Source organism: Corvus hawaiiensis, chromosome 2 (assembly GCF_020740725.1).
Source record: "Corvus hawaiiensis isolate bCorHaw1 chromosome 2, bCorHaw1.pri.cur, whole genome shotgun sequence".
Taxonomy (NCBI): Eukaryota; Metazoa; Chordata; class Aves; order Passeriformes; family Corvidae; genus Corvus; species Corvus hawaiiensis.
This window is the reverse complement of record NC_063214.1, coordinates 21353516-21379625: the sequence shown is the minus strand read 5'-3', so window position 1 is coordinate 21379625 and position 26110 is coordinate 21353516. Positions and strand designations below refer to the sequence as shown.

Genomic DNA, 26110 nt, shown 5'->3' with positions numbered 1-26110 from the left:
GGTGATCTACTTAGAAAATTTTAACATTAACATTGCATAGCAGACATAAGTCACAGCATACAACAGTGAATTTGGGTCTGAATTGATACATCCAGAAAGCATGAATACAGCAATTTAGGTAAATGAGCTTGTTCCTTATTATTAATACTTTAGGAATCAAAGCTTATTAGCAAATCAAAAGAATACAGATTACCTTCTGTTATTATAAACACTGTCAAATATGTAACTCCAACTTAGCCATAAATCGAGTAAGAAGTGCCCTGTCAAAAGGGACGAACCCTTTCCCAAACATTTCTATTACAAGAAAGTATAAACCAGAACTAGTTGTGTATTTCCCACATATAACTATAAATCCTTGATCTTGGAAGAAGAAACAACACTGAATAAAACCCAACCCGTGTAAAACTGTTTTATCTGTAGCAGTCCATGAATGCTTCTTGGTGAGCTTTAACCAGGGAGTCATCCAAGGGATTCCTACAATTGGTCTTTCCCATCAGTGTAGCTTAGTTTTCTGTATACCCTAAGGAAAAAAGCCCAAAACCCCTGTTTAGATGATGAAGCAAATTACACAAAAATACTATTATTTGCTGAAACTCCAATGAACAGAATGGAATTGAAACAAATTGTCAAAGCAAGATATCTCAACATCTTGATTGTGAACAGCAGCAGGGCTCACTGTCTGCCTCCCTATGTGCTTTCAGATGGAGAGGAAGCTTCTCATACTATGTCATTTTAGTGTCTCAGTAGTGCTACTACATCAATCTGTGTATATCTATCAAACTTTGAGATGCAATCTTTGCATGTATTCACAAATAGCTAAAAGTTAAAGACACAAGTGAGAACACAATTATTTACTTGCATATTACTTAAGAAATTGCATAAATTTTCTCTCATATATTTTGAACTAATTTGGTTTACATCTGACAATTAAGTATAGCAGTAAAGCTGTAGGACAGCATTCACACAGAGCTGAAGAAAAGTTCACTAGTTATGAACATTTCCTTTTCAGAAATCTCTTTCATAATCATCTTCTAGATAAAGGCAATCTGGTTCAGACAGAAAGACAATATTCTTTTTCTTTTCACAACCATTCATAACAACATACAGCATTTTGCCACATGGCTTAGGCATAAAAATTCTGAGGGATCTGAAGCTGTTGAAGAGCTTCACTGCTGGGAACCAAAGAAAGCTAAAAATATCACACCACAGGCCTAAGGAAGCTTTCCAGCTGACAGTCCATTTTGGCTACAAATCAGCAAACATGTCTCTGTGTAACTAAAGAACAAAGAAATAGATCTTATTCCAGATGACTTGGAAGAAAACGCTGAAATCTTGATTTCTCTACTTATATGCATTAAAGAAAGAAAAACCTTTTCCTTTAGAACAGTAACTCATCTTATAGGAATGGCTACTTCGTATGGGGAGCCAGGATATTGAGGAAAAACAAAAGGTAATCCAAGAACTGAGCAGAACTTTGCTCAGCTAAGTAGGCATACTCAACATCAAAGAAATGCCCTAGCATACTCATCAGCTTGTCTCCAATCCTCCAATTATATCAAAAATAATCCAAATATAACCTTTATCAATATTGTATGTATTTGTAATACAAGCCTCTAAATTTCAACTCCATCTTTGCTTAAACTGAAACTTTTTTCTTTACATCATTAAGCCTCTTTTCTGGTTAAATTCTCCACACAAGTAGTATAAAAATGCTTTCAGCCTTCCTTTGAAGTTCTAATTCAAACACTGTCAGAAAATGTTTATATCAGCTGTGTGATAATCTCAAGCATACTGGATGTATTTCTTGACCGAGTTTGGGAAGCCAGCATAACTTGTGGTGACAAACTTGACTTTATGGCAAAAAAGTGAGTCAAAAATGTTTTGGTAAATAAAATTAGGACTTGTTTAGAGAGGTTTTAATGCTTTTTAAATCCTGTTGAATATTAAATGTTTGTAATTAAAAATCCAAGAGATCTGAAACCTGATAATCCTTTAAAAGTTACGTATTTCCTAAGAAAAACAGACATAGTAGGGCAGTATTCAGGGAACCGGAAAGAGTGTCTTGCTTCCAGAGATCTAAATACACTGCCAGTAGTGATAACAGCAGGAGGAGAGGATCTCTGATATCTTCCAAGCAGAGCCACTGCTTGTTTACACAGAGCCAAAATGCAGGTAATGATGCCCAGCTGCACAGGAGCTAACTTTTGAAAGTCCTTTTAAATGACAGTATACTGCACTCTCCACACTCTGCAGATCTGAGAGGACTTGTCAGCTGAAACACACAGCCACAGTCAAACAATTCTACAACATATATAAAAGAATAAATGCCTCTATAAAAACACCAAATCAGGACTACAGTAGCTATTCAGCTAGGTCATTTTACTGTCTTCTGCTCAGCAGCTCTCCTTTCAGGAATGTGGCTAGTTTTGAGCACAGACACTTGTCTCTAAGTGTTTGAGCCTGCAGGTGTGATTAGCTTGGGCTCTCCCATCCTCATTTTCACTCTACAAGTACACGTCACCTCCATATCTTTAATACAGGCGTAGAGGAGTAGGAATTCATTTTGGAATCTCTTTTTTCAAGAAGCTATTATTACCTTTTGTGACACTTCCTCACATTTCTGGGAGAGCTGCAATTCTCCATTGCCCCAGGCCAACCAGAGTGTGCACCTGCACTCCCAGATTCTGGTGATGAGAAATGAGAAACAGTAGTATGAAAAGGACAAGAATAATGTTGAGTAGCATGAACATTACAGAATGTTAAAGTATTAGCCTCTTTAAACATTGGATATACTTCAGTGGACAAATTTCTTTAAGAAAATATTCTCATGCAAATTAATGAAGTGTCTGAAACTAACCTTGCAGGGAAGTGCCAGGAATACCAAGAAAACCTTTATCTGAAGAATCATGAAATCCAGAGTCCTGAAGATAAAGCATTGACATATAACATTGATGAAAAAAACCATGCTATTTCACAGCTTGCCTCAGAAGAATTAACTGTGAATGTGAAAATAAGTGTCTGTTTAAACCAACAAGTCTAATGATTCCAGTGAAACCCAGAAAAACTTAATTTGTTTGCTTCATCTTGCCCATCCATAAAATTAATGTCACCATTTCAGGACAACACCATAACTGAGTCACTATTTGAGACCATTTTAACCAGTGACATTGTCTATTAAAATGAAATCAAATCTTTAATTTAGAACCATTTCAAAGTCATTAAATACAGAGAGCTCCTCACATGATCCAGGAGACCTGATACAACTTGTATTTTATCAAATAAATATCCCCAAGCCCCCAGAGCTGTAAAACCTCCCTACTGACCAAAGAGCACCAGAAGCATGCTATCACTAGTTCAAACAGCTCTAGTCCATTTTTAAGCCCTTCTCCAAATATCTAAAGTGTACAATTTTTTTCCACAAGGTCCTTAAATACCTGACAATGACAGCTGTGACCTGCAAAAAAGCTGGGGTTGCTGCAGTTGTATGTGCTCAAAAAATCCATGCCAGCTGTCTGAAGATTAACCATTTTTCTGTGGGAAAAATCTTGACATTTCCTTGAAGAAAAATAATGTTCTGGTATAAGTTTCAGCCGCTTTGTTGGTGAACAAGGAAGAGAGTTTTGAAAATGTCCTGCTCTTTTAATTCTGGAAATTGCAGAATAAGTTCGAATAGGAGAGTTAACAAGAGCATTTACAGTTTCAGGCATCTGTATTTCTTCATATTTCCTTAAATTTGAAGCTCTCTGAAACCCAGGAAATTTTGGAACAGACTCCCTACCCAGCTGCTCATAGATCCTGTCAAATTCTGTATTACACTGTTTAGTGGACGTCACAAAATCACTTAAATTACTCTTCACTAACCTTCCTTTCTCTTCAAGGTCCTGTGAGTTTAAAAGAGGTCTTGTCAATGTCAAAGACTTTTGGAATTCTTCAGAACACACTTTGTAGTAGAGTTCCTCAAATGCATCTTCATATTTATGGGGCATCTTTGAAGGACTCTGATTCATAAACTGTGAGGAAAATGAGTGTTTGTGCTGGAAAGTAGTTTGTCTTTCAGAAATTATTTTTTCAGGATATGTGAGCACAGTATTTGATGATCTTGCAGGGGAATAGTTTGTGATAGGTACAGAATTGTTACTATTGCCACGGGAACTGCAAGCAGATGAACACAACTCTGAGGTATCAACACAAGAAACGTCACTTTTCTGAGTCTTACTCTCTTTTACAAGATGAAGTGCTCTTGAATCTGAACTGGCAGGTGATGTTATAAAACTGTATTCTGAGAAATGTTTGCAAGCCATTTTTTCACTTTCTGTGTATTCTAAATTCTTTGGTGAGGCAGTAGTCAGTAATTCATCTTCAACTAGAAACGTTTCTCCCATTCTAGCCATAACATCAGGAAAAGCAGTGTTGTCTTTGGAGACTATTTGGCCCTTTCCAGATGCCAAATGTTGTTCCAGACTTGAGTCACAGTAGTCCATTTTGATTGCATTTGTATCAGTATAAGGTGCCAGACCAGATGAATTACTAATGAGGCAATTGTCATAACAAAATTCTCCGCTCTCATTTCCAAAAGTTGGATTCTGCTCGTCTTCACTTCCGTAGCTACATATGCTGTGAAATGGTTTCTTCAGTTTACAGGCTCCTAACCTCCTGGTATTGTCCACAGTGACATTGAGCTTTGGTCGTCTAGAATGCCTCTTGCACCTTAAGTGTCCAAACATGTATTTTAACGCTTTTCTCTGAGACCGCTTGGCCATGAGCCTTGTAAATACCTCTACCATTCCTGGATACAAGTCTGCAAGAGTTGTATTGCTCCAGGAGCATTCCTCATCTGCAGATTGGTAATCTCCATGGATACTATCACTCAAAGTTTTGCTCAGTTCTGAACAAGGTTGATGCCTGGGTGTGGTTATTGTATTTGATGAAATGGGAACATCAGAATGTTGTAACTGTAGATACTTGGATGAAGAACATTCACCTGACAACTTTAGTTTCTTTCTGCGAACAACAGCTTGATCGTCTATTCAAAAAAAAAAAAAAAAACAAAAACAAAAAAAACCAAAAACCCCAACAATTGAGTCAAAAAACAAAAACAGCAGACAGAAAAAAATCCAAACCTATTAAGGCACTTCCAGTAATACATTGTATGACTTAAAAACAATTGCATGTGATACAGATAGTCTTATTGTAATAGCATATTTCACTAAGCTTTAGTGCCAGGCTAAATAGATGATTAACATGCAATCAATTAGGGAAAAAATTAATACACTTCCATAACCATATGGAATTCACAGATTATAGAGGACAGAAATTAAATATATTGGAAAAAAACCCACTATTTGAAGTAGCATAATATACAGATATTCATTGCAGAGGAAGACTTCTTTGCCCCTTCTGACTTCTGGTCAGAAGTAACAGCCTTATCCAAAACATTTGGTTACTTTTTTCCTGTGTTCCTTTAAAGCTTTGTATTCAGCTAGTGTGAGTGCAGCTTTAGCTTTCATAAACCATGAGGAAAATAACGCTTTGTGTAGCTGTTAAGGTTAAAATAATTACACCAAAACTCTTAGGTTTGCATCAAGTCCAGAAAGCTTCTGAAGAAAGTTTGCTAGTAAAGTACCACTTTGACTACCAGTTACCAGCAGACTCAAAGCCACTGTATTACATTCCTTGAATTTAAAATAAGTAGAACTAAAACCCACTGCTTTCAGTGAGCTAAATGCTGCTGAAATTTTCTAACTAGGCATATTTTTTCCTGAGGTTACATCAGAAAAGCTGGATTTATGTACACAAGTTATTTATTTTCTGTTTTTCAAATACATTTTGCCATAAGAAAATCATGTCTAACTTCCCTTTAAAATCCAGCCTATTGAACTTTTCAGATGGATAAACAATGCCCTTGTGTTTACAAAAAATTAAATATTTTTTCTAATAAATGTTAATAAAACCACATTTTGTAACTAATATATTTGACCAACAGACAGAAGACTTAATTGTACCAATCAGTTCTTGCAGTGGTGAAGTTAAATGCTGACTTTTCAACAAACCTGGAGATGTTACCTGAAAAACAAATAAAGAAAAAAGCAACCTAATATTCTGAGCTTTTTGCACATTAAAGATAACATCAAAACCTTACTTGTGACTCCCCCTCCTCTTGCTATTCTAGGTGTCATGTATAGTTATGGTCTTTAGGGGCTCAGCCAAGTTCAGACAAAGTGGAAAACATCTAGTCTAAGACTTCAGTAAGAAGTTTTAGGAGTTATTAGTTTAATCTTGGAAAGCTATTAATCATTTTTTCAACTTATACATTATGTATCATGTATTAATTCCTTTTCCAAATATAAGAATTTAGACATGGATATATATACACACACACACCTGGATAATCTAGACATCTCTGGCAGGTCCAGCAGAAAACAGAAGCTGTACCATGTATCGTAACACTTCACCTCTGATCTTCCTCAGCCCCCAAATCAAAACAAAGCTAATTGTTTTTTTTCTTTACAAAGCTCAGATTTAGACTTGTTGGAAAACTTATAGATCAAAGATCAACTTGCGCATCAGGATTCAAAGAACAAAGTATAAAAGTAAAAAAAAAAAAAAAAAGTGAAAATAAATTTGTAAATAATTTTCTCTGTTTCTTACATACCATTGCTGACAAAACCCCAAATACTATAATATTTTACAGACATGAAGCAGAAGAACAATGGGAGAACCACAGAGAAGTTGTGTTAGAATTCATCGTGCTACGCAGTTAAAGAGTTCTTATTTTACTCTAACTAGCTAAAAACTTAAAATAGAAGACATATGTTACCGTTATCCATTTGGGAATGTTTCTCTCATCACCTTGTACTATCAGATCCACTTGAACTATCTCTTTCTTTAGGACTTGTCCATCATCTACATCCAGATTCTTAGAGGAAAATAAAATTATTAAAAGACATAGAAATTATTGGCACAGACAACCCCAAACTTATTATTCAGATTTATTGCAAACTAGTATTTTTCAGATGAGGATATGCAACCAGCATAAACTTATTTTTAATGTATACATTTTATGCAAAAAAAAAAAATCCCCCAAAACCCCAAAAAAAGCCACAAATCCCAAGAAGAAGCTATATGTGAAGATATATAAAAAGAAATAATTACTAGTTTGTTCAGGGAAAACCACACATTGCCTTGAAGATTCACTGATAAAAACAAACAAACACCCAAATAAAGAGAAAAAAAGGAAAATGGTTACAAAGCTGCAATTACAGCTGCAAATCTTTATGTGTATTCTTAACAGTCCATGAGAACTCATACAGGTCTACTCTGCAATGCCCCTCTGTGTAAAATCTAAGAGAATTTGGTAAGAAATGGTAATTCATTAGTTAAACTGTCACTTTCTGAAGCAGATTGTATTAGCTGTTGTCAGAGAGAGGACACCAGCACTATGCTAAACAAGTAAGGAAAGCAAATCACATTTTTGGTAATGGTATTTGAGCAAGCAGAACACAGGATTAAAATGGCTGCACACACAAAGTGTGTTATATTTTTCTTCAACAGTGTAAATACTCATGGTAATCCTGACAAACATAGTCCAGGTCTGGGAAGCGAGAGCAGAAGATTCCAGTCTGCTTTTGTTATAGCAACCATTATTTCACATTTACCTTTTGCTTTAAATCACGTTATCTATTTATGCTAGACTCTCAGGTGAACGACCATGTTTTTCATAAGTATTTTCACTTTATGATCTGTCTGGTTACTGTTTTTCCTTACCTATAAAAGCGTTTCTCAGGGTTGCCTGTTGACACAGTACATTGTATGGCTTTCTCTGGCCCACTGGTATTACCAAGACAGTATCATCACTTTCTATTGGTCTTCGTGACATTATTTATTGAACCCCTCACTTGCTATACTTGCTAAAAATGTGCATTAAGATGCAGACTATACCAAGTCTTCTGCTGACTGTATCAACTCATCAGGCACGTATAAACTATTTAAATAATTAATAGTTTCTATTGAACACAAAACCACTACATTATATTAGACACAGGAAATTTTTACCTGGAGGTGAATGTCTTCAAATTTTCTTCTTACTGAAACTATATCACTTTCTTCACCTGCAATTTGAAGGTAAATATTAAATAAAATATAGTTGAATTCAAAACCAAAATGTTTTTAAACACACGCTGTGTTAAGTTATTGACTACAGTTTTCATTCTAGAAAACAGTTTTTTACACTATAAATTTTAGCTGTATTACCTTTCCTTTTCAATTCCAATGGAACAAACAAAATATTTTGTCCAGGGAATCTGAAAGTGTTTTTAAAAGCCAAAAGGGAAATTCAGTAACACCTTTGCACCTCAAAGGCAGAACAGAGAGGAAAAAAAGAAAACTTCCACCTTTCTCTCTCAAATATTTGACATATAATACAGAAAGCTATTTCACTGGAGATGCACCCAAACACTATTATTGCCTAAGTTATAACTTATTTATCCCTTTCTCCAAATAAATTCATTTTTCTGTGATCGTATCCTGCTAGATACAAGTAATTGTTCAGATATACTCTGCCATGCTACTTCCTGTGAGAACAAAGAGGGTAACCCTAATAACTCTGGTAATGTGATATATTTACTGTATTTTCGTATGTTCTCTGTACCCTGATGGTTCATCCCTACCTTCCCCACTTCCATTCCCAGTTGGTTTGTCCCATATCCAAGCCGCTCCCCCGGTGTTCCCTATGGCCGTTCTCCTCCCCTTATTCTAGTTGGTTCCCCATCAATCACCCAAACGCCTCCCATTATTCCCGAAAGTTCAGTGTCCATCACCTAAGCCCACCCTGTTTATCCTTATATGGTCCTTGTCAATCCCCTGAGATCCTGCCCCTTCTGATGCCTCCCCTCTGGAAATCCCCATAACCTCGACGCCCCATTGGGGCATGTGATCCCTTTCCCTCCACCCCTCGAGGCTATTGGCCTATATGAATGTCTATCCCTGTCCATAGCCCTCCCCTAAAGATCCCTATAGGTCCCCTATTAAGCCATCCCCACTGTAGTGCCTTCCTTTACAAGGTATTGCCCCGAGCTGCAGCTGCTCTGGGCTTGTCCTCTGTGGATATCATCCAGTAAAGTTGGATTACCTCCCGTAGCAAGCCTCCTTCCTCACTACTTTTTATCTCTCCCTTCATCGGGGGCTGCTGACTGCTACAGTGCCTGGAGCCTGTGCTATGCAGGGTAGAGCAGAGGCTTCAGAAGAGCAGCTTTAAAGCTCCGTGCCTCTGGCTGCTCCCCACTGCTGCCGCACACCGCTGGAGCTAGCCTGGGCTGTGGTCAGTAGTGGTCACTGCGACAAATAACTTTCCCTCTTACAGGCAGACTAACACTTGGAGGTCCAGGTGAGAACTGTTCCAGTTTACTTTTACCTGCTGTAGACAGGCATTGCATACTTTCAGCACAAAAATAGTGTATAATACCTGACAGAAACACTGCCTTCACTAAGAAGTGCAAAGTATTCTGTATGAATACTAAAATGGAGAACACCTGCCAAAACTAAAGTAAAACAGCTAAAAATAGAATTTTTTCTTAAGTTAGTATGCCCTATTGATAACCTTTTATATATTAAAAAATACCAAAACTGAACCAACAAAAAGAAGCCCTGGAAAAAACCACCAAAACAACCAAAAGCCAAAAAATCCCAAATCCCAAACAGCAGGGTGAACTCAATTTTTTATGTGAGGCATCCAATCCCATATCTCTTAAGAATCTAATTTCTACATCTTGCAGTATTTGGAGATAGCTGGGACTCATAGAGGTTTCTATAAATCCTCTCCAGTCTCTTCGTAGACCATTCATAAGAGAAGGAGAAGTGGATAATCATATTATTGTATGCTGCTATGAAGATACCAGAGTCTGAAGCACTTCATTCATTTATCCCACAAGTGCAAAAAGACAAAGGACACTTACAGAAGCCAAGCTACAAATACCTTTGAAATTTTTTCCTGTTTCATTGAGTGGGTTGAGAAAAAAGTAGTGCTTTCTAAATTGGAAGAAATGATTTTATCATTCAGTTATTTGAAGTTATCCTCTCAAATGATAGTAGGAAACATTTCCCTCAACAGAGAATTAATTGTCTACCTCAGAGGCAGCTATGGAGATAAACAACCTAACAATACCAGTATACCTAAACCCGAGCTAAACATATTTTACTGCAAATGCTACTGCTGGCTACCACCTAGACATAGTTTAATTTATAAAAGATGCGTAAGTTTTTATTTGCTCAAGAATTAAAAATGTTAAGTAGTACCAGTTTTAAATACTTAAAAAAAAACCAGTCTGCTGCCACTAAGAAATATAATCAAATAATTATTTGGGAATACAAGGTCAAAACCTCCCCAGAAAACTTTGCAGACCAGCCACAAGACTAATGCCAAACCGTTTACAAATGCTACTGAAGAATTGTTGCAACTGACTGCAAACCTCTGTTTACTGCTCCCCTAATATTTAATGCATCTATTTTAACTATTAATAAAATACTGACATATTGGCCAAGGTTTTTATTTCACTCTTCCTTTCTTTATTAAGAAAGGATAGTTGAACATATTCCACATCAACTTTCCAAGGTATCAGGGAATCAGGACTGAAATTTCAAAGAGGAATATGAATATTGATTTCATAGAACTACCAGTACCTCAGGCTCTTGCTATTCCTATTCTTTTGCTTTCTGAAAGGATACCGGATATGCATAGAAACAAATTTTACTATATTAGAAAATGATGGAAAAGTTATTTGCAATTTTCTCAACAAGTTAAAAGAAGCATAGCCAAGTAGTAAATTAAAAGACCCACCTGCATCAGATGTATCCACACCAGAGTTCTCAGAAGATTCCTTAAAAACACATGCAAGGAATTTTAATACATGGTAGATTAAGCTATATTAATTAGTCTGTAGAATTTTCTGCTTTCACTACAATTTTTTTGGGGGGAGGGTGGTGGTGAAATAAGCACAGTTGCATTCCACAAATTCTGTCCAAATCACACCATCTTTATTAACAAATCTATACAGAAACTTATTTTGAGTCAAAAGAAGCTTTTGACTCAAAATAAGAGATTTTTGGTTACAGATACACAGATTTTACAAATAATATAAAAAGTTAGACCCACATATTGCCTAACTAAAAAGGCAATTGATGGTTAAAAGCCTATATCCAACTGCTCTCTCTCCCCTTCAAATAAACTTAATAATTCAGCTGAAATCCATGACTGATATCATGGTACAGGACCACCTGCTCATAACTGATTTCTTAGTTTATGACTAGATAAATCCATTTTCCTAAAGAGGCTGTCATAGAATGGTTTGGCTTGGAAGGGATCCTAAAGATCATCTAGTACGAACCCCTCTGTGATGGCCAAGAGACCTTCCAATAGATTGCACAAAGCCTCATCCAGCCTGTCCTGGAACACTCCATAAAAGCAGATGCAATGTGGTGCCCATACCTGAGGTACTGTTGAGTGTTCATCTTCAAAATCACTGCTCTGTTGCTCTGATATTTCTTAGAATGAATAGGAGGGAAAAAAAAAAGTTCTATTACTTTCATAATCTTTAGCTTCTCTTATTCTTTTTTTAAAAAAATTCTTCTGTTTTTCTCTCTATTTATGTCCTATCAGTGGCTTTAGTAATTGGTTTCTTTTTCTGACTGACTCCACCCAGTCACACTACTATGAAATACAAACCAAAATACTACAGCACACGCTGTATCACTGTTGAACAGTGCAGAAAACCTGTTTTGTGTGCTTTACATTCAAGGCACCTGTGCAAATCTTCTAGCACAGTGCGCGCTACTTTTACAGCGGAGTGTGATGTCCTTGGCTGGCTCAACCAGCTTTCAAAATTGTCTCTTCCTGCATTTGATTATTCCCAAGTAAGGCTGTTACTTTGAACTTCTTTGCATGAAATTACACAAATTTTACTTTTAAGTTTTAGCCCAAATTTGTCAGACATCTTTCTCAGTGGTCAACCCTACTTGGTATCATCTGAGAGTTAATTAAGGGTATACCCTCTTTTACTATTTACTTAAATAAAGTATAAACCAATAATGTGCACAGGACAAATCCTGAAAAAAAATCCCCTATATTTCCCTCAAGTTTAGACACAGACCATTGATAATTGTTCTAAGCACAGTTTTCCAACCAGCGGGCTATAAAACCACTCACTCATATAAAATTCATAAAGCATGTTATATAACTAGAAGGGTCTGGCTATTGTCATTATTTTGCAAAATACTACAGTAATACTACTTCCTTTAGAATATATTTTTTTAGAAGCTGCATGGTGCATTTTCCAAACATATCTGGATTGGGAACGCAGGAAATTAGAATAACACAGTAGTGTCCAGTTGAAATCCCTTACTGAACAAGGTCTATGAAACACTACAGAAGATGTTTTGTTTCAAAAAAATTTCTCAAGGAAAGAAAGCATTTTAAGTGGCTAATATGACAGAAATATCACTTCTCTTGGAGGTTGAAATTTAATATACCAGGTCCTCCCTTATTGAGAGCTGCCACATATAAAAAAAAACGGCCACCATGCAAAGGATTGCCCTTTTAATCAGTAAAACTCGATGAGGGTGCTGGACATTCTATTCAAATAGTATAACTCAAGTCTAGCAAAATTCAGAACTGTGAGTTGGAAAAAACACCACTACTTATATTTCAAGGGGAGGGGTTCATTGATAGATATTTGGTTTAATGTTTACACTTAATAGCACAAAACTTTATGTATCTTGATTGAAAACACTTAGGCCCACTTAAGAGTAAATGAATAAGTAAAATTTGTACATTAGCTTTAATAAATCCATACTCAGAAGTAATTTTTTTGGTTGAGGGTTTTAGCTGTGGGGGTTTCTTGCTGTTTTTTTGTGTTTTTTTTTTTTTTTTTTAAGGCTAACAGCAGCCACAACCAGACAGTTCAAGTGTTTACTCACGTGCCTTTGTGTTTCAAATAAAAAACTCAGAGCAAGCTATGGTTTAAGCTGGATAAAATCTATGAGATTCTATTTGGTATGGAATACGTAAATATACATGTAAAAACACAAATCTATGCAGGATTGTTTTTTTATAAGAAAAGCTGTTCACCCAACTTTAATATTTAGTTAAATATTTAATATTTCTTCCCTAGGATAACAAAATAAAATTAAATACTAAAAAGTTCTCTCAAGTTATATTAGAAGCTGAAAAAGGCATATTACCAATTTTTCTGCTCCTCTATGTCATCTGTAAGGCAGTACACTAAATTCAAAATCAATAGATCAAGACTTCATAGCATTAAAGAACTCCAAGTAAACTCCTTTTTTTTTTTAAGAACTTATAAGACATTCAGATCCTGAATTGAATTAGCAAAATATTTCTCCTAAAAGACCTCAAATACCGTATCTTCGAAAAAACTTACTTTCTTTCCAACTTTTACCACAGACTATAGCAAAATTTTTTGTACTACTTGGCCCCATCAGCTGAACGGAGAAATTAGAGGTAAAGGTCTGGACCATCTGAAACTCATTTCCCAGCCCTACATTTAAATTTCTTAGGCTCATTCAAACCCTGTACCTGACCACTGTACAGACAAATTTTTTGGTGTTGTAGAGGAAGTGAGGTGCTAGGCAGTGTTTTGTCCTCTGATGTTCCAAATAAAAGTTTCTCAGATGAATGTCATAAAATAACACCAAAAAACCCTCACTTCAAAACCTTGAGAGAATAGAGCCCAACATGCCTTCACAGTACTACACTGGAAATTTCCCCCCCCCATCATTTATCCCAGTAGAAATATATATTTTATTGGAACATACAGCTCCTGTTCAGAAGAATGTTCAGATGTTACACACCCCACTGAGTAGTATCATATTTACACTTTGGTGTACAGACTAGTTTCAATTTCCGTCCTGGAACTTGATTTCTGAGGAAGTAACTGTATGCTACTTTTTCCTGGAGGCAGCCTGATTCACTGAGTATACTGAAAAATCTCCTAAATTTTGATAGCTCATTATGCATCTTCATGAGATTCTTTTAGTACATATTTTTTAATATGCCTACATATCTAGTAATTTTTAAAAAGCTAACAACATTCATATTTCTCCAGTCCATGCACAGAAGGCAGGGTTGGACTTTTTAAGATTCCATGATTATCTGACAAAAACAACAAAAAACCCTTTGTTGAATTGATAAGGGGAACTTATTTTAATCAGCTTATGATAGCACCATCAATTATGATGTATTTATTAATCTTAAATATTTTAAATTATATTTTTGAATCCTTATGAACATAAGTATTGCTGATTTATTAGATGGTTCCTCACACAAAACCCAGTGAGTATCCTAAAGGGTTTAGCATGAACGCGAATATCTTCCATTAAGACTCTTTGGACAAGGTAATTTATAGCAGAGTTTTTTTTAAACACTTTACCTCTATTCCTTTGACTTTGTCTATTATGCTGCAATAAAAAAAAAAAGAATAATCTTAGAATAGCAAAATTATTTTAACCATTACCTTTATTTACTTTGGTATAGCCCACAGCTACATAGCCATTCAATTTCCTCAGGTTTCCCAAGGCCCGACCAGAAAAGCCATAAGTATCTAGCAAAACTTACCTCATCATTCACTTTTTCCTCATACTGTTGATGCTAAAATCACTACAAGAACATACCCTGGCCCACATAAGAGGCTAAGACAAAGGATTGCTCTTTCAGTCCGTAATGGATTTAATTGGGAAACATGTGAAGCAATGCTTAGTAGACTGTGCACAAGGTATTACCGGGAGTGGAAAGGGAATCATAAATACAGCCTTTTTTGGTCTCCATTAAATCCACTCTTGCTCCCTCAGACTGAATTTCATTCCTCATCCCCTTATTCTGTGGGGCTCAGAACAGCTTCTGTGTTAACTGCCCAGGCATACAATACAGGCCATGGCTTTACCTGACACAAGGAGTGCTAAGACTACAAAGATTCTTTAATTACTTTGGCATTGTTTTACAGGGGAGAAAAAAAGAAACTAAAGATGAAACCAGGAAGCCCTGTGGAATTGAAGAACTGATTACCTGAACCAAGATAAATTGATTCAATGCAATAACTTCACTGAAAACATTCTGATGAGTTCCAGAAATACACATTCCCAACAGAGAGCAATTAAAAAAAAAAAAACAGCCTTTCTCCTGGTTTACAAGTGGTGCTAACCACTGATTAATGGTCATCTATTTTAGTCTATTGCATTTGAAAATCTTAAACAATCCTAAAACCCTATTTTAATGAAGATACTGACCTCATTAATACCTCTGAAAATGTTATATGGCACAGCAAGATTAGAATATAATCCTTTTTATCTATACATATATAAGGAAGTACTGCTACATTTTAACTGCATAGTGTGACTGTATTATCAAATACCTTAAATATTTTCTTCTTCCATTTTTTAACATCCTTCTTTGACACTTGTCCCCATCGTTTTGGTCCTAGAAATAACAAAAAGTAACACTATTAACACAGGTTTTCTTATAACACCATCTATACTGAATATCACTCTAACAAACAAATATTTAGGAAGAATATATTACAGAATAACAAAGCATTATCAAATCTGAACAGTCTCCACCACAATTGCTGAAATAAAAATTTAGAGGAAAATAAACCATGAGAATATGGTAACTCAAATTAATTGAGAAGTTAGGCAGGGCAAAAAAAAAAATCACATGCTGAGTCTAACAAGACTGAGCTAAAATCCAAAGAGCATTACAGCCCCATGTGCTACCAAGAGGAGAAAAAAGGCAAATACTTTTAGTTTTTAGATTTTATTTAATGAATGCAGACTACATGGTATCTGAGGTTATTTAAAGCCATAATGAAGGCTCTACAGGTGTGAGATCCATATTCATTCCATATTGAATCGAAGTTACTAAACCAAAAGCATAACCAAACCTTTATAAATCCAAAGCTGTCTATTACAGTACTGTATGAATATTTCCTCCCTCTCCCAATGCACAATGTATATAAAATGTAAGCCTGCCAGTCTGTAAAAACCTTTGGTGCACAGCTGGTAATTCCCCTGTATGTGTAAATTACAAGAACTGATATGGCAATTTATGTATCATAATCCTCACTTAGGTGATAATAAAACCTGCCAGAACATTTCATTTCCCAGAAAAGCCACCAAGATACTAAGTCACAAGTCCCACTAAAACCCTGAGCAATACATTTTAAAACAATAGGTTTTTTCTTCAATAAGCTTTCCATAAGCATTACTGCTTTGTAATGGATCAACCATTTCAATGCAAGACTGGATAAATATTGTCACGGGCCCACATGGTGTAGATTTATGCTAACCACATGGGAACAGTCAGTGAAAAGCTAGAGACTGTCTACCTACTCTGCCCTGATATTTGGCATAACAGAAATTTGTCAGAGCAGTATTCAGAATACTAAGTGGAGATGAAAATACATGACCCATTCATGCATATCACCTCCTCCTAAAATCTCCATTCCTTTGCTTCCTCTCAGTCTTTTCCATTTTGATTCTTCTAACAAGTCACCCAAACATTACGCATTTTTATCCTGAACTTTGCTAATAATTCTTGTCTTGTCTAAAATGGAGCATGCAATAGACTAAAACTGCACACAGGAGTAAACTCTTGGTATTGTACCGAAGTCTACATATGAAATGTCATACCTAAGTGAACAAAATTCAGTATCTGTTGTATTTGAATGTTCTATAGCTGTCAACGCATGCTTTACTAAGTCTAAACATACAATATTGTAGCTTTAAGAAGTTCTTACCGTCAGGTGTATCATAAGTGAGGGTATCCATGGAAACAAGTAAGTCATCTTCAAACGGATGATTATACTAAATAAAGAAAAGTATTAAATATTAGAATAAACGATCAAAGCAATGTTTTTAACGTGTATTTAACGTATTGTTTTTAGGACAATTTTGCTTTATCCAAAACATGAAATTATCAGTATGTTGTTTTATTGGCTAAAGCTAGAAGTCATCAATCTGGAAATACTAACTCCTAGAGGAAATCGGTATGTTTTAAGCATGTGTGCAAGCCATTCAACCTCAAGGCGTAAGCCAGCCAGTGCCAAACCAGCGCTCCAGAGTTCTCAAAAGCAGCTCTCTTACACTTTCACCCGAACTTTCTCTGTAGTAACTAAAAGCAGCCCTCACCAAAGACCAACAGCTCATGACATGTAAAAATATCCAGTGTGGCACTAGACGAGAAAAACCTTCTCGAGCCCGCCTTAGGCCGGTGGCAGCCCCGAACATCTGTAAAGGAAAGCCCGCGTGCCGGGATAAACGCATGCGTCGGGGCACGGAGGGGGACCATTCCCACACCTCCCAACACAAAATGACTCTCGGGAGAGGAGGATTCACGGAGGGAGTCCCCACTTTCTGTACTTTCATTGAAAGGCCCCCGTCTAACGCGAACGGATCGGGGTTAAGGACACTATCAAGTCAGCGCGCACTTGTGATTAAGTCGCTTATCCAACACCGGCAGTGCGTTTTGTGGCTGTATTCCGGGAGCTGGCTCTTGCTAGCTCCCTCCTGCCAAGGCACAGGAGTGCGCGGCTCAGCACAGACGGCACCACTGCCTTCAGTCCCCGCTTCCCCGCCCGCCTCAGGACGGCGCCCGGAGCCCGCGGCCACCCCGGCCCAAGAGCTCACCCGCTCCAGGATGCTGTTCATGGAGGCCATGAAGCGGGCGTTGCTCCGCCGCAGCCCCTCCTGCACGGCCGCATCCCGCTCCATGGTGCGGTGCGGGACCGCCGCCGCCGCGCGCCCCCGCGCTCGCCCAGCGCGGCCGGCTACTCCCACCCCGCGCCAATTCAAACCGCGCGCCACCACCCCGCTCCCCGCCTCCGATTGGCTCGTGCTCAAATCAGTTCCGGCGCTGCAGCCAATCGAAGCGCGCGGTGGGCGGGCTTTATAGTCTGCTGCGTGGCCGATCACCCCGCCTCCAGTCCGGGCTTGAAACGTGAAGTCGCTGTTCTACCTGGCAACAGCGGCCAGCCGCGGGCTCCCACTGGCCGGGGGCTGGCTGCAGCGGCCGGCCGCGGGCTCCCATTGGCCGGGGGCTGGCTGCAGCGGCCGGCCGCGGGCTCCCATTGGCTGCGGGGCGCGGCGCCGCCTGGGCACAAGGCCCGTGCCCCACAGCCAGGATGAGCCGCCGGCGGGGAAGGAGATGCGGCGGGGCTCTCTCCGGCCTGGGCTGCTCTGGGCAGAGCTCTACAGAGCGTTGTCTCTCTGTGGGATTCGGCACGGACGGCCAGAGGAATCGGGGCTGGGAAATTTGGTGTTCAGTGGCTGCCGGCAGTCACGCTCTCCCCAGTCCCGCTCCAACCGGTCCCCTAAGGCTGCAGGCTGGAGGCCTGTGAGGAAGAGTGGAACTGGCAGAGACAAAGCGTTACCTGGCCACTGGCACTGGGCATTTTGTTCCTTCTCAATATTATTCAAGTAACCATTGATTTTCTATAAATAAAATTTTTTAAAAAGCAAAATACTGTTGTAAACGAGGCTGAGACTTTTGAAAGGAAAAGTCAACTCGTTTATTTATTAACTGCTGAGAGCGGGAACGCAGGATAAGCCCAGGCTCCTCGCGACAAGCCAGAATAAAACAATACACCAACAAGACAGTGAGACCCACTCGGTACTCGCTTGGACCCCAAGTTCCGCAGATGAACCCCTCGGTTCAGGTGGCTTCTAGAGTCTTTGGTGCCACCGGACTGGTGCCTTTCTTAATCCTCGTGCTGATTGGTCCCTTTCCTGTTCGCTGGTTGGCCTATACCTCCGTGCATTCCTCACCAATCATTTCCAAACAAGTCCACTTCATTGGTTGGCTCGTTCTCCAATCACAGTCCAGGGCATCGTCCTCATCCCTTGTACCCTACGAAGCAATGGACTAGAAAGTTCCTTCTATTAAACCCATTGGGTCCTTGATATATCCCATCCAGTGGTTACATTGCAGCTTTACACCCGTACAGTCTCGCAACTTAATTAACATGTCCATCTATTCCACCTTCAACTCCCCTCTTTTATATCTCATTTAAGCAGTAATAACCAACACCCTGAAACCAATTCATTTATTACAATACCATCATCACATCAGATTCCTTGGAACCTCCCATTACAAAAACATTTGGCGTTTTGGTAATGTAAAGACGGATGCATTTTTCATAATCCCTTATTGTTTAAAGCTGATCTGTATTTACTTACTATTTATTCAATTGTAGTAAACGTTATTTTTTCAAATGGCAGGACTTCAGAAAAATAGATAGTTTCATCCACATTTAAGTATTCTTACTAGTGTGTGACTGTGAAGTTTTCACAGCTGACAAGTTCTGCACTAAAAGGCCTTACCCTGTTTATGGCAGGTCTTACCCTTTTTCTGGTTCTTTATTAAGGCCTTACCCTTTTTCAGGGTATGATTTTTCTGCCACTACTGCATGAAATACTGTGCTCAGTGGTTAAGTCATGTGTGGTGAGCAAGCTAGCTAGAAGAGTACTGAAGTGTTGATTTCAGTTTGCAGGAAGAGAAAAGATGAGTGTCATAATTCCAAGGTGACAAACCAGATCCCGCTCCTACATTTGTCACTCTACTACCACCAGGATGACTGCAGGACAAGTCTTCTTAAAAAACCCAGGGTCTCACTGAGGATCACCTAACTTCTTGTTATTTCTGGATACATACCTGGGAGTACATTTGCAGAAGCTCTCAATGCTTTCTCTTTATGTTTACTTTGATGGAAAGCGTGCTTTGAATATATCAAAGCTTATATAAACTTCCTAAGATTTAAAAATAGGGGGGGGGGAAAGTGTAACTACTCTGAATAAATTAGAATATCTGTATCACAGATTGACAAAATTGATGGGCTCTCAGTAGTTTGAAGCAAGTCCCTTTAATCCTTCCTTTCTCATAGGTGAAATATACTTCTAATTTTACTCCCTTGAATAGATGAAATATAATTTCTGTGCTACTTTCAACATGGTAAAATATTGGGATAGTTTGGAATAGCAGTAGGGATTTTATTAGTAGACAAATAAATCTATACATATTCAGGGCAAGCTTTACATGATGTGTAGAGAATGAGACCTGGAGCCCCACATTTAAAGAAGAGTAAAAGGAAATAAGAGGTAACTAACTATTCAATACTTCCAAATTTCAAAGTGCTAATCATATGGAAAAAAATGCATAATTAAGTCGCTTATGGGGAAAAAAGAAGCATCAGAATATCTCTCTTTTTTCACCGGAGGGTTTAGGGTCATCATGGCCTTTGTTGTGGTGTTCTGTGATCCCCTTGCAGTGCTTTGATAACTGAAGATTGAAATACAGCGCACACAGGATGAGATTAGTTACTTTCCTCTGACATTTCCTAGCTTAGGACTTACTCACTTTACAGCCTTAATGTCCTTTAATTCCTTTATATGTAATTTTATACTAGAAATAATAGAAGTAGTCCCTGACTTATTTTATATTTGAAGTAATGACCAACCTAGGAAAGCAAGGGTATGATCCAGTTATTTCAGTTTTATCCACAAGTTACTTTTGCCTGTTTTGAATTCATGGTACACCTCAGTAGGGTGACGAGAGCACTCAAATGCAAATAATTTCTTTTACCACCTGTAGGAGAAAATGAGAGTGACATTCAGCAGTTGTGCATGAAAACTGTCCTAAACCAGCAGCAACTGGTACATTTGATAATGTGTAACCAAAAAAATTCAAACTGCATGACCTTAAGAACCACAAAGTCAACAGAGATTAGCTAATGCCTGGGTGAATTTATGTAGATGGCAAAGCAAGGTCGTGGATCAAACTGTTGACAAGCTAAAGAAAGAAAACAAGGAAGAGCTATAGTGTAAAAACACTGATGTAAGATCCATATAGGAAGTAGCATCTGTTAATTTGTCTTTTGTGACCAGAATGGCCTATCTTTTCTAACACTCTTCTGTAGTCCTTTTTGTGTCTGCTACTTTTCATCCCTTGTTTAATAGTTGAGGTTGTAAATTAACAGAGACTTCCCATTTGTCTTCTATTTATGCAGCACTAGGCTTAACAAAACCCCTGTCTCAGGTTCTGCTCCAGTAAAGATACTTAATAAATCATTAAACTATTTCTGAAGCCATGAATAAGCTGAGTCCTGAGAGCAGTGGTTTGCAGTCCTCATTTGGGTGGGGATGCTGGGGTTGTAAAGGTGTAGTTGTGCTGTGTGCCATGAGGAAGCAGGGGCCTTGGGCTGTTCCAGTGGGGAGATGGAAACGTCCTGGTTCCACAGGCAGTACACAGCCAGACTTCTGAGTCTTGGCTCTTAGGTTGTCACCCTTGCTCTGCCACTGGGAAAGGGCACACTACTGTCGGCAAGAAATTTCCTATGGTATGAAGACAGCCAGCATCTTTTTAATCTTATGACTAAGTAAACAGTGAACATTGTGCCATTTTTTGCTAGAAAAGAGAATTCATTTCAAGAAAGAAACAGACATTTCAAGAAGAAAACCTCTTTGGTGCCTGTGTAGCACCAGAAGCTCATCCTCTGTTCTGTCCGAGCTCTACATCTTCTGCTTTTCCATTGAGTAGGTCTGTGCAGAAATGTTTGACAGAAGATTTAACTTCAACTATTCTTTGATTAGTTTGACTTGTAGAAGAATAATTTGTGGCTCTGAGTTGTGTGTGTCATTGTTTACCCTATGGTTTACTGCTATGTGTAATTGTTTTATTTGTGGTGTTTATTCATATTTGGAGAGGCCTGTGTCCTCCCTAGCTCATTGTTTAGTCTAGCCTCAAGCTCCATTTTATCTCTTTAATCTTTTCATCACTTAAAAAAAAAAAAAAATCAAAACATCTGCACTAAGTGATCATTTTTACTCTTCTGCTCTGGACTCTTTCCAGTTAGTCAGTATCCTTGACTACCTAGGCATCTGGAATAATAAATAATTTTCTGAAAGCAACCTCTGAAGAACCATATAAAAAGCCATTTACACATCTATTTTCAGTAAATGTTGATCTTCAGATAGAGCCAAAACATGACATTGACTATGGAAATGACAAACTCCTCTCTCTTCAGTGTATTTCTTCCGGATTGCATGCTGCTCTCTCTCTTTGTACAAGGGAGTATGAAAGCATAAAATAACTGCTCCTTTCCAGAAAGCCTTGCACAGCTCAGCTTGTGTCAGGCCAGTGAATATAATTAGAGATTCAGAGACTGTAAAAAAACACTGAAGAGAGTGGAGGGGGGTGTAGCGGTAGCCATGCAGGAGAGCTATGGAAAAGGGAAGTGTGAGCATTCCAGGAAAACACCAAAGTAAAAGAGTCAGCACAGGTCAGGTGCTGCAGCAGGCACTTTGTATCCTCCCCTCTGCAAGGAGCCTGCTCTCCAAGAGGTAGGAGGGAAAGCTCTATTTTACTCCTTTTATGTACAACTCCATCCAAAGTCATAAATTAGTTTCTTCACATAAGGCAGTCCCCGCATGAGTGTCTGTTAAACAGACAAATGTTTCCAAACCTTATCATAATTAAACACACCCAACCACTCCATAACTCTGCTTATATAAAGCATAAAAGAGACGAAAACAAAAAAAGCAACCACGCTTGGCCATCAGGAAGGCATCAAAAATCTTGCTTGTCAAGTCAAAAACTTTGCTTCCAAACACAGTCCTGGGCTGAGTAACATTATTTAGGTCTCTATTTCTGAAAATTGTGTGCAGGCCTGCTGGAATCACATTTGGAGCAAGCTCTAAGGCTGCACTTGCTGGATTGCTTGTTTTCTGAAGGCTTTGTACTGTCCTCAGTTGTCAAGAGCATGTGTACTTTTCTTTGGGAGTAATTTTATTAGTTCCAGTTTAATCATTCCTCTGCCAGAATAGGTGCTTTGCTATTTTCATTGTTTTGGTCCTGTTGTACTGGATCTGGCCGGGATGAAGCTAGCCCTTCATAGCAGCCCTTTTGTGCTAAGTTTTGGGTTTGTGGCTAAAGAAAGTGGTGTTGGTAAGACAATAATTGTGTGGCTGTTGCTGAACAGTGAGTACAAACACAAGGCTTTTGCCTTTTTCCCCGCTGCGCTGCTCTTCCCCGACTCCAGTGAGTATGAGTAGGCTGGATCTGTGCAAGAATTTGGGAGGGGACCCAATAAGAAATCTGACCTGAAATGATCAAAGGGATGTTCCATGCCATACAACGTTATGCTCAGCAGTAAAACCTGGGGTAGAGGAAGAAGAAAATAAGGGCTTTTTTCTTTCATATTGGCCATTGCTTGGAGACTTCTCTTGTGGGAAATAGTGAGTCATTGGCTACGCATCACTTTGTTTTCACAGGATTGGTTTCCCCCTTCCGTAACTTACTCAAGTGTCTTTATCTTGACTCCTCAGTTTTCTTACATTTTCTCTTCATTTTATCTTCCCTGTCCTTGGGTGCTTGTGGAGGCTTGGCTGCTGGCAGGATTAGGCCTACAGCAGGTTATTTCTGCTGTATAACCTGGTTATTTCTGAAGCTTTCTGATCACTGAAATGTGTCTGACTGCCAGCTCATTTATAAAGACAGGTCCCAAGTTCACCTCCCCTGTCTGTGAAGAGAGGAATAAGGAATTACTAGGACAACAATCACCATGAAATGGTGAATTCTTTCCCCATCACATGTGGGAATGCAGAAGTGAGAACAAAAATAATTTTTAATCATTTAGGACTCAGGGCACAAAGCTCAGGAATCTGACCTAATAGGATTGTATTACCATTGAAGCAAAGGATGAGAATTTCCTTGAAAAGGAAAGAGCAATTCTTGTCCCTTTCACTACTCACCACTGTCCTCAGTTTTCAGCACCTGTTGAAACTGTCCAAACTCTTCACTCTCTCTGGCATTTTGTAGAAGTAGCTCTGTAGCTCCTGCTTGGGTTGGCTAAGAACTGAGTGTCACCAATGTGCTGAACAAATGCCACAACTCAACAGTCACATCATGCCTCTCTCTTGAATAGATTTTAAAGTGCTTCACAAAACATGGCAAGAATTATTAACCTTGCCTCAATAGGCAGAATACCTAAGGCACAGTGCTAAGTGATTTGCCCAAGGTTGTGCACATGCTGTTGGCTCATCAGTGAATAGGCTGTAAGCGCACCCTAAATTCTAGTCTAGCATCCCCCTGCTTGACAGTATTAACATCTAAATAATCATAGCCAATTCCCCTGGGTGGTCCCACAGACATCAGTATGGAAGGCTCAGGATGTCTCCCCTGGATGCTTGTCCTCCTGAGGCATCCACGGCTGCCTGTCGTGTCCCTTTCAATCTGCCTTTGAAGGAAAGTGTGACCCCATTTGTTCCTGCCAGCTTGCACAAATGGATGATTGCAGTTGGATACATTGGAGGTGATATAAAAGCACATTCATCTGTAACAGAGGCCACTAAAAGATGTGCTGTAATCATCACTGCTACCTAACCTCTGTCCTGCATGAGCAGATTAAATTGTTTTAAAATGTTTGAACACAGCACTCATTGTGATCAATGTCATTCTGTTGATCAGATCAGTGGGAATGAAGAATAAAACCCCATTTACTGAACAACAAACATTGGCAGTGTTTCCAAAACAGGACAAGGGCTTATTGAAAAGAATATTGATTGAGCCAAGAAAACATTGAGCAGTTATAAAAGTTTAATCATATTCTCATTCAAGCCTGCCTTCAGTGCCAGGAATTAAAATTCTCCCATCTCCTGAGGATGGAAGATACATTTCCATAATGTTCTGTAAACTTCCAATGCTTAGCATCTGTGCTGAATGGTGGAATTATTCATTGCAAGTGGTTTAGCTGAGATGCATGGCACTTTCTGCACCAAGTGTACAAATTATGCACAAACGAGCTGTGATTTCTTGAATGTTTCTCATTTGCAATTGTTTAACAAAGAGCTGGGCAAGCCAACGTTAGTCCACAAGGTATTTTTGAAGTGGCCAGAATAAATATTTGATCTTCATGATTGAACAACATATGCCTGGTCCCTCAAATCAGATGAAATTATAACGATTCCTGAGCTAGAAAAGATTGGTTTCATTGCAAGGATGTGTCTATGTCTTTATCAGAAAACTGCTCATAAGCATTTACAGTTGCCTGAGAGAACTGCTGTATGCAGGGAGTGAAAGGCCATGTTCAGAATGGTACAAGTGCTGTGGCAGTGTCTGGTTATAGAGGCTGTGTGGGGTTATAGAGGCTGTGTGGGGTTAGTTAGTGTTTGCCAGGAGAAAACAGGAAATTGTTTTTCTGGGCTGTGGTTGTGAAGACTTACACCTTTCTAAGCTGAGCTCACTGCTGTGGAGAACAAAAACAAAACAGAGCTATGTCTGAGCTAATATTTCCCTTCTGCTTTCAATCCTCTGCTTCTCTTACAGCTGTGGCAATCTTTATGGAAGTCATGTGTTGCTGGGTCTGCCCTGCAAAGGGAGATGTGAGTGTAGCCAGGGCAACGGTATCTCAGTGGCTTCCAAATAACTGAGACTGCAGCATTAGCAAGGATGGTAGGGTTACACAGGGCATGGACACCATCTCTACACACCAGAAGTCCTCAAACATGCTGCTGTATTTTCAGGGATTCTTGTATAGGTACCTGGCTAAGTCAGAGTTATGTGGCATGTACACCTATGTGTTGTAAAACTGACCTATATCCTACCCAAAAAAGCGTGTGCTGTGCATCCTTCCCCCTTTGCAAAGCTTGTAAGAATTCATGGCTACAAGGTCAGTGGGCAGCATAGCTTTACAGACGTGTCCTGATTGTCTTGGAGGTCTGACTTCTGATGACTGTGAACTGCAGAATGAGGAGTTAAACCTGTCTAGACTCAGAGGCTTCAATGTTCTTTGTCTGGCCTGTCACTTCTGAGATGCAAAGGACAGTTGCATTGGTGCATGGAGTTCTGAATTTCTGTCCTTTCTCTTTCTGCCCCACCCTTCAGTTGCCTTCTTCTGTGAGATCTCTTCAAGAAAGTGGAAGGAAATTTCATACTCGAAGAATACTTTAAAATTAAGATAGGGTCTGTGTGAAGGTAGCTGAAGAATTGGGGTGCAAAAAAAAATATCAAAAGGGATAAAAGACCTGGCAGCAAGTGCTAGGTAGAAAATAAAAGCCT

At 38.8% G+C, this 26110-nt stretch overlaps 1 protein-coding gene across 4 annotated transcripts; it reads right to left on the bottom strand.

The window, feature by feature from the left end:
- Positions 1 to 379: 379 nt before the first annotated feature.
- On the bottom strand, positions 380 to 17811 carry LOC125321952 (Holliday junction recognition protein). 4 transcript variants are annotated; one of them, XM_048295408.1, is made up of 14 exons: positions 17689 to 17811; positions 16800 to 16866; positions 15417 to 15481; positions 14439 to 14466; positions 11480 to 11535; positions 10832 to 10871; positions 8053 to 8108; positions 6818 to 6916; positions 6003 to 6063; positions 3862 to 5023; positions 3435 to 3555; positions 2858 to 2921; positions 2597 to 2684; positions 380 to 520 (listed from the first exon to the last, which is right to left on the bottom strand). In XM_048295408.1, exons 1-14 carry the CDS (start codon positions 17770 to 17772, stop codon positions 475 to 477), a joined length of 2037 nt encoding a protein of 678 aa, XP_048151365.1. In that variant the 5' UTR covers positions 17773 to 17811; the 3' UTR covers positions 380 to 474. The 4 variants fall into 4 exon arrangements, with proteins under 4 accessions (XP_048151365.1, XP_048151361.1, XP_048151362.1 ...); XM_048295404.1 differs by having other exon boundaries at positions 3435 to 5023; XM_048295405.1 differs by having other exon boundaries at positions 3435 to 5023; positions 6051 to 6063.
- Between the last annotated feature and the right edge of the window lie 8299 nt (positions 17812 to 26110).

Excerpts from the sequence above, each read along its gene's own strand:
- LOC125321952 (XM_048295404.1), bottom strand. The coding sequence starts at position 17,772 with ATGGAGCGGGATGCGGCCGTGCAGGAGGGGCTGCGGCGGAGCAACGCC. Across the intron at positions 8,109-10,831 it reads TGTGGATACATCTGATGCAG|GTGAAGAAAGTGATATAGTT; the intron begins GTGGGTCTTTTA and ends TTCAAATTGCAG. Across the intron at positions 2,922-3,434 it reads GTCACAGCTGTCATTGTCAG|GACTCTGGATTTCATGATTC; the intron begins GTATTTAAGGAC and ends CTTTATCTTCAG.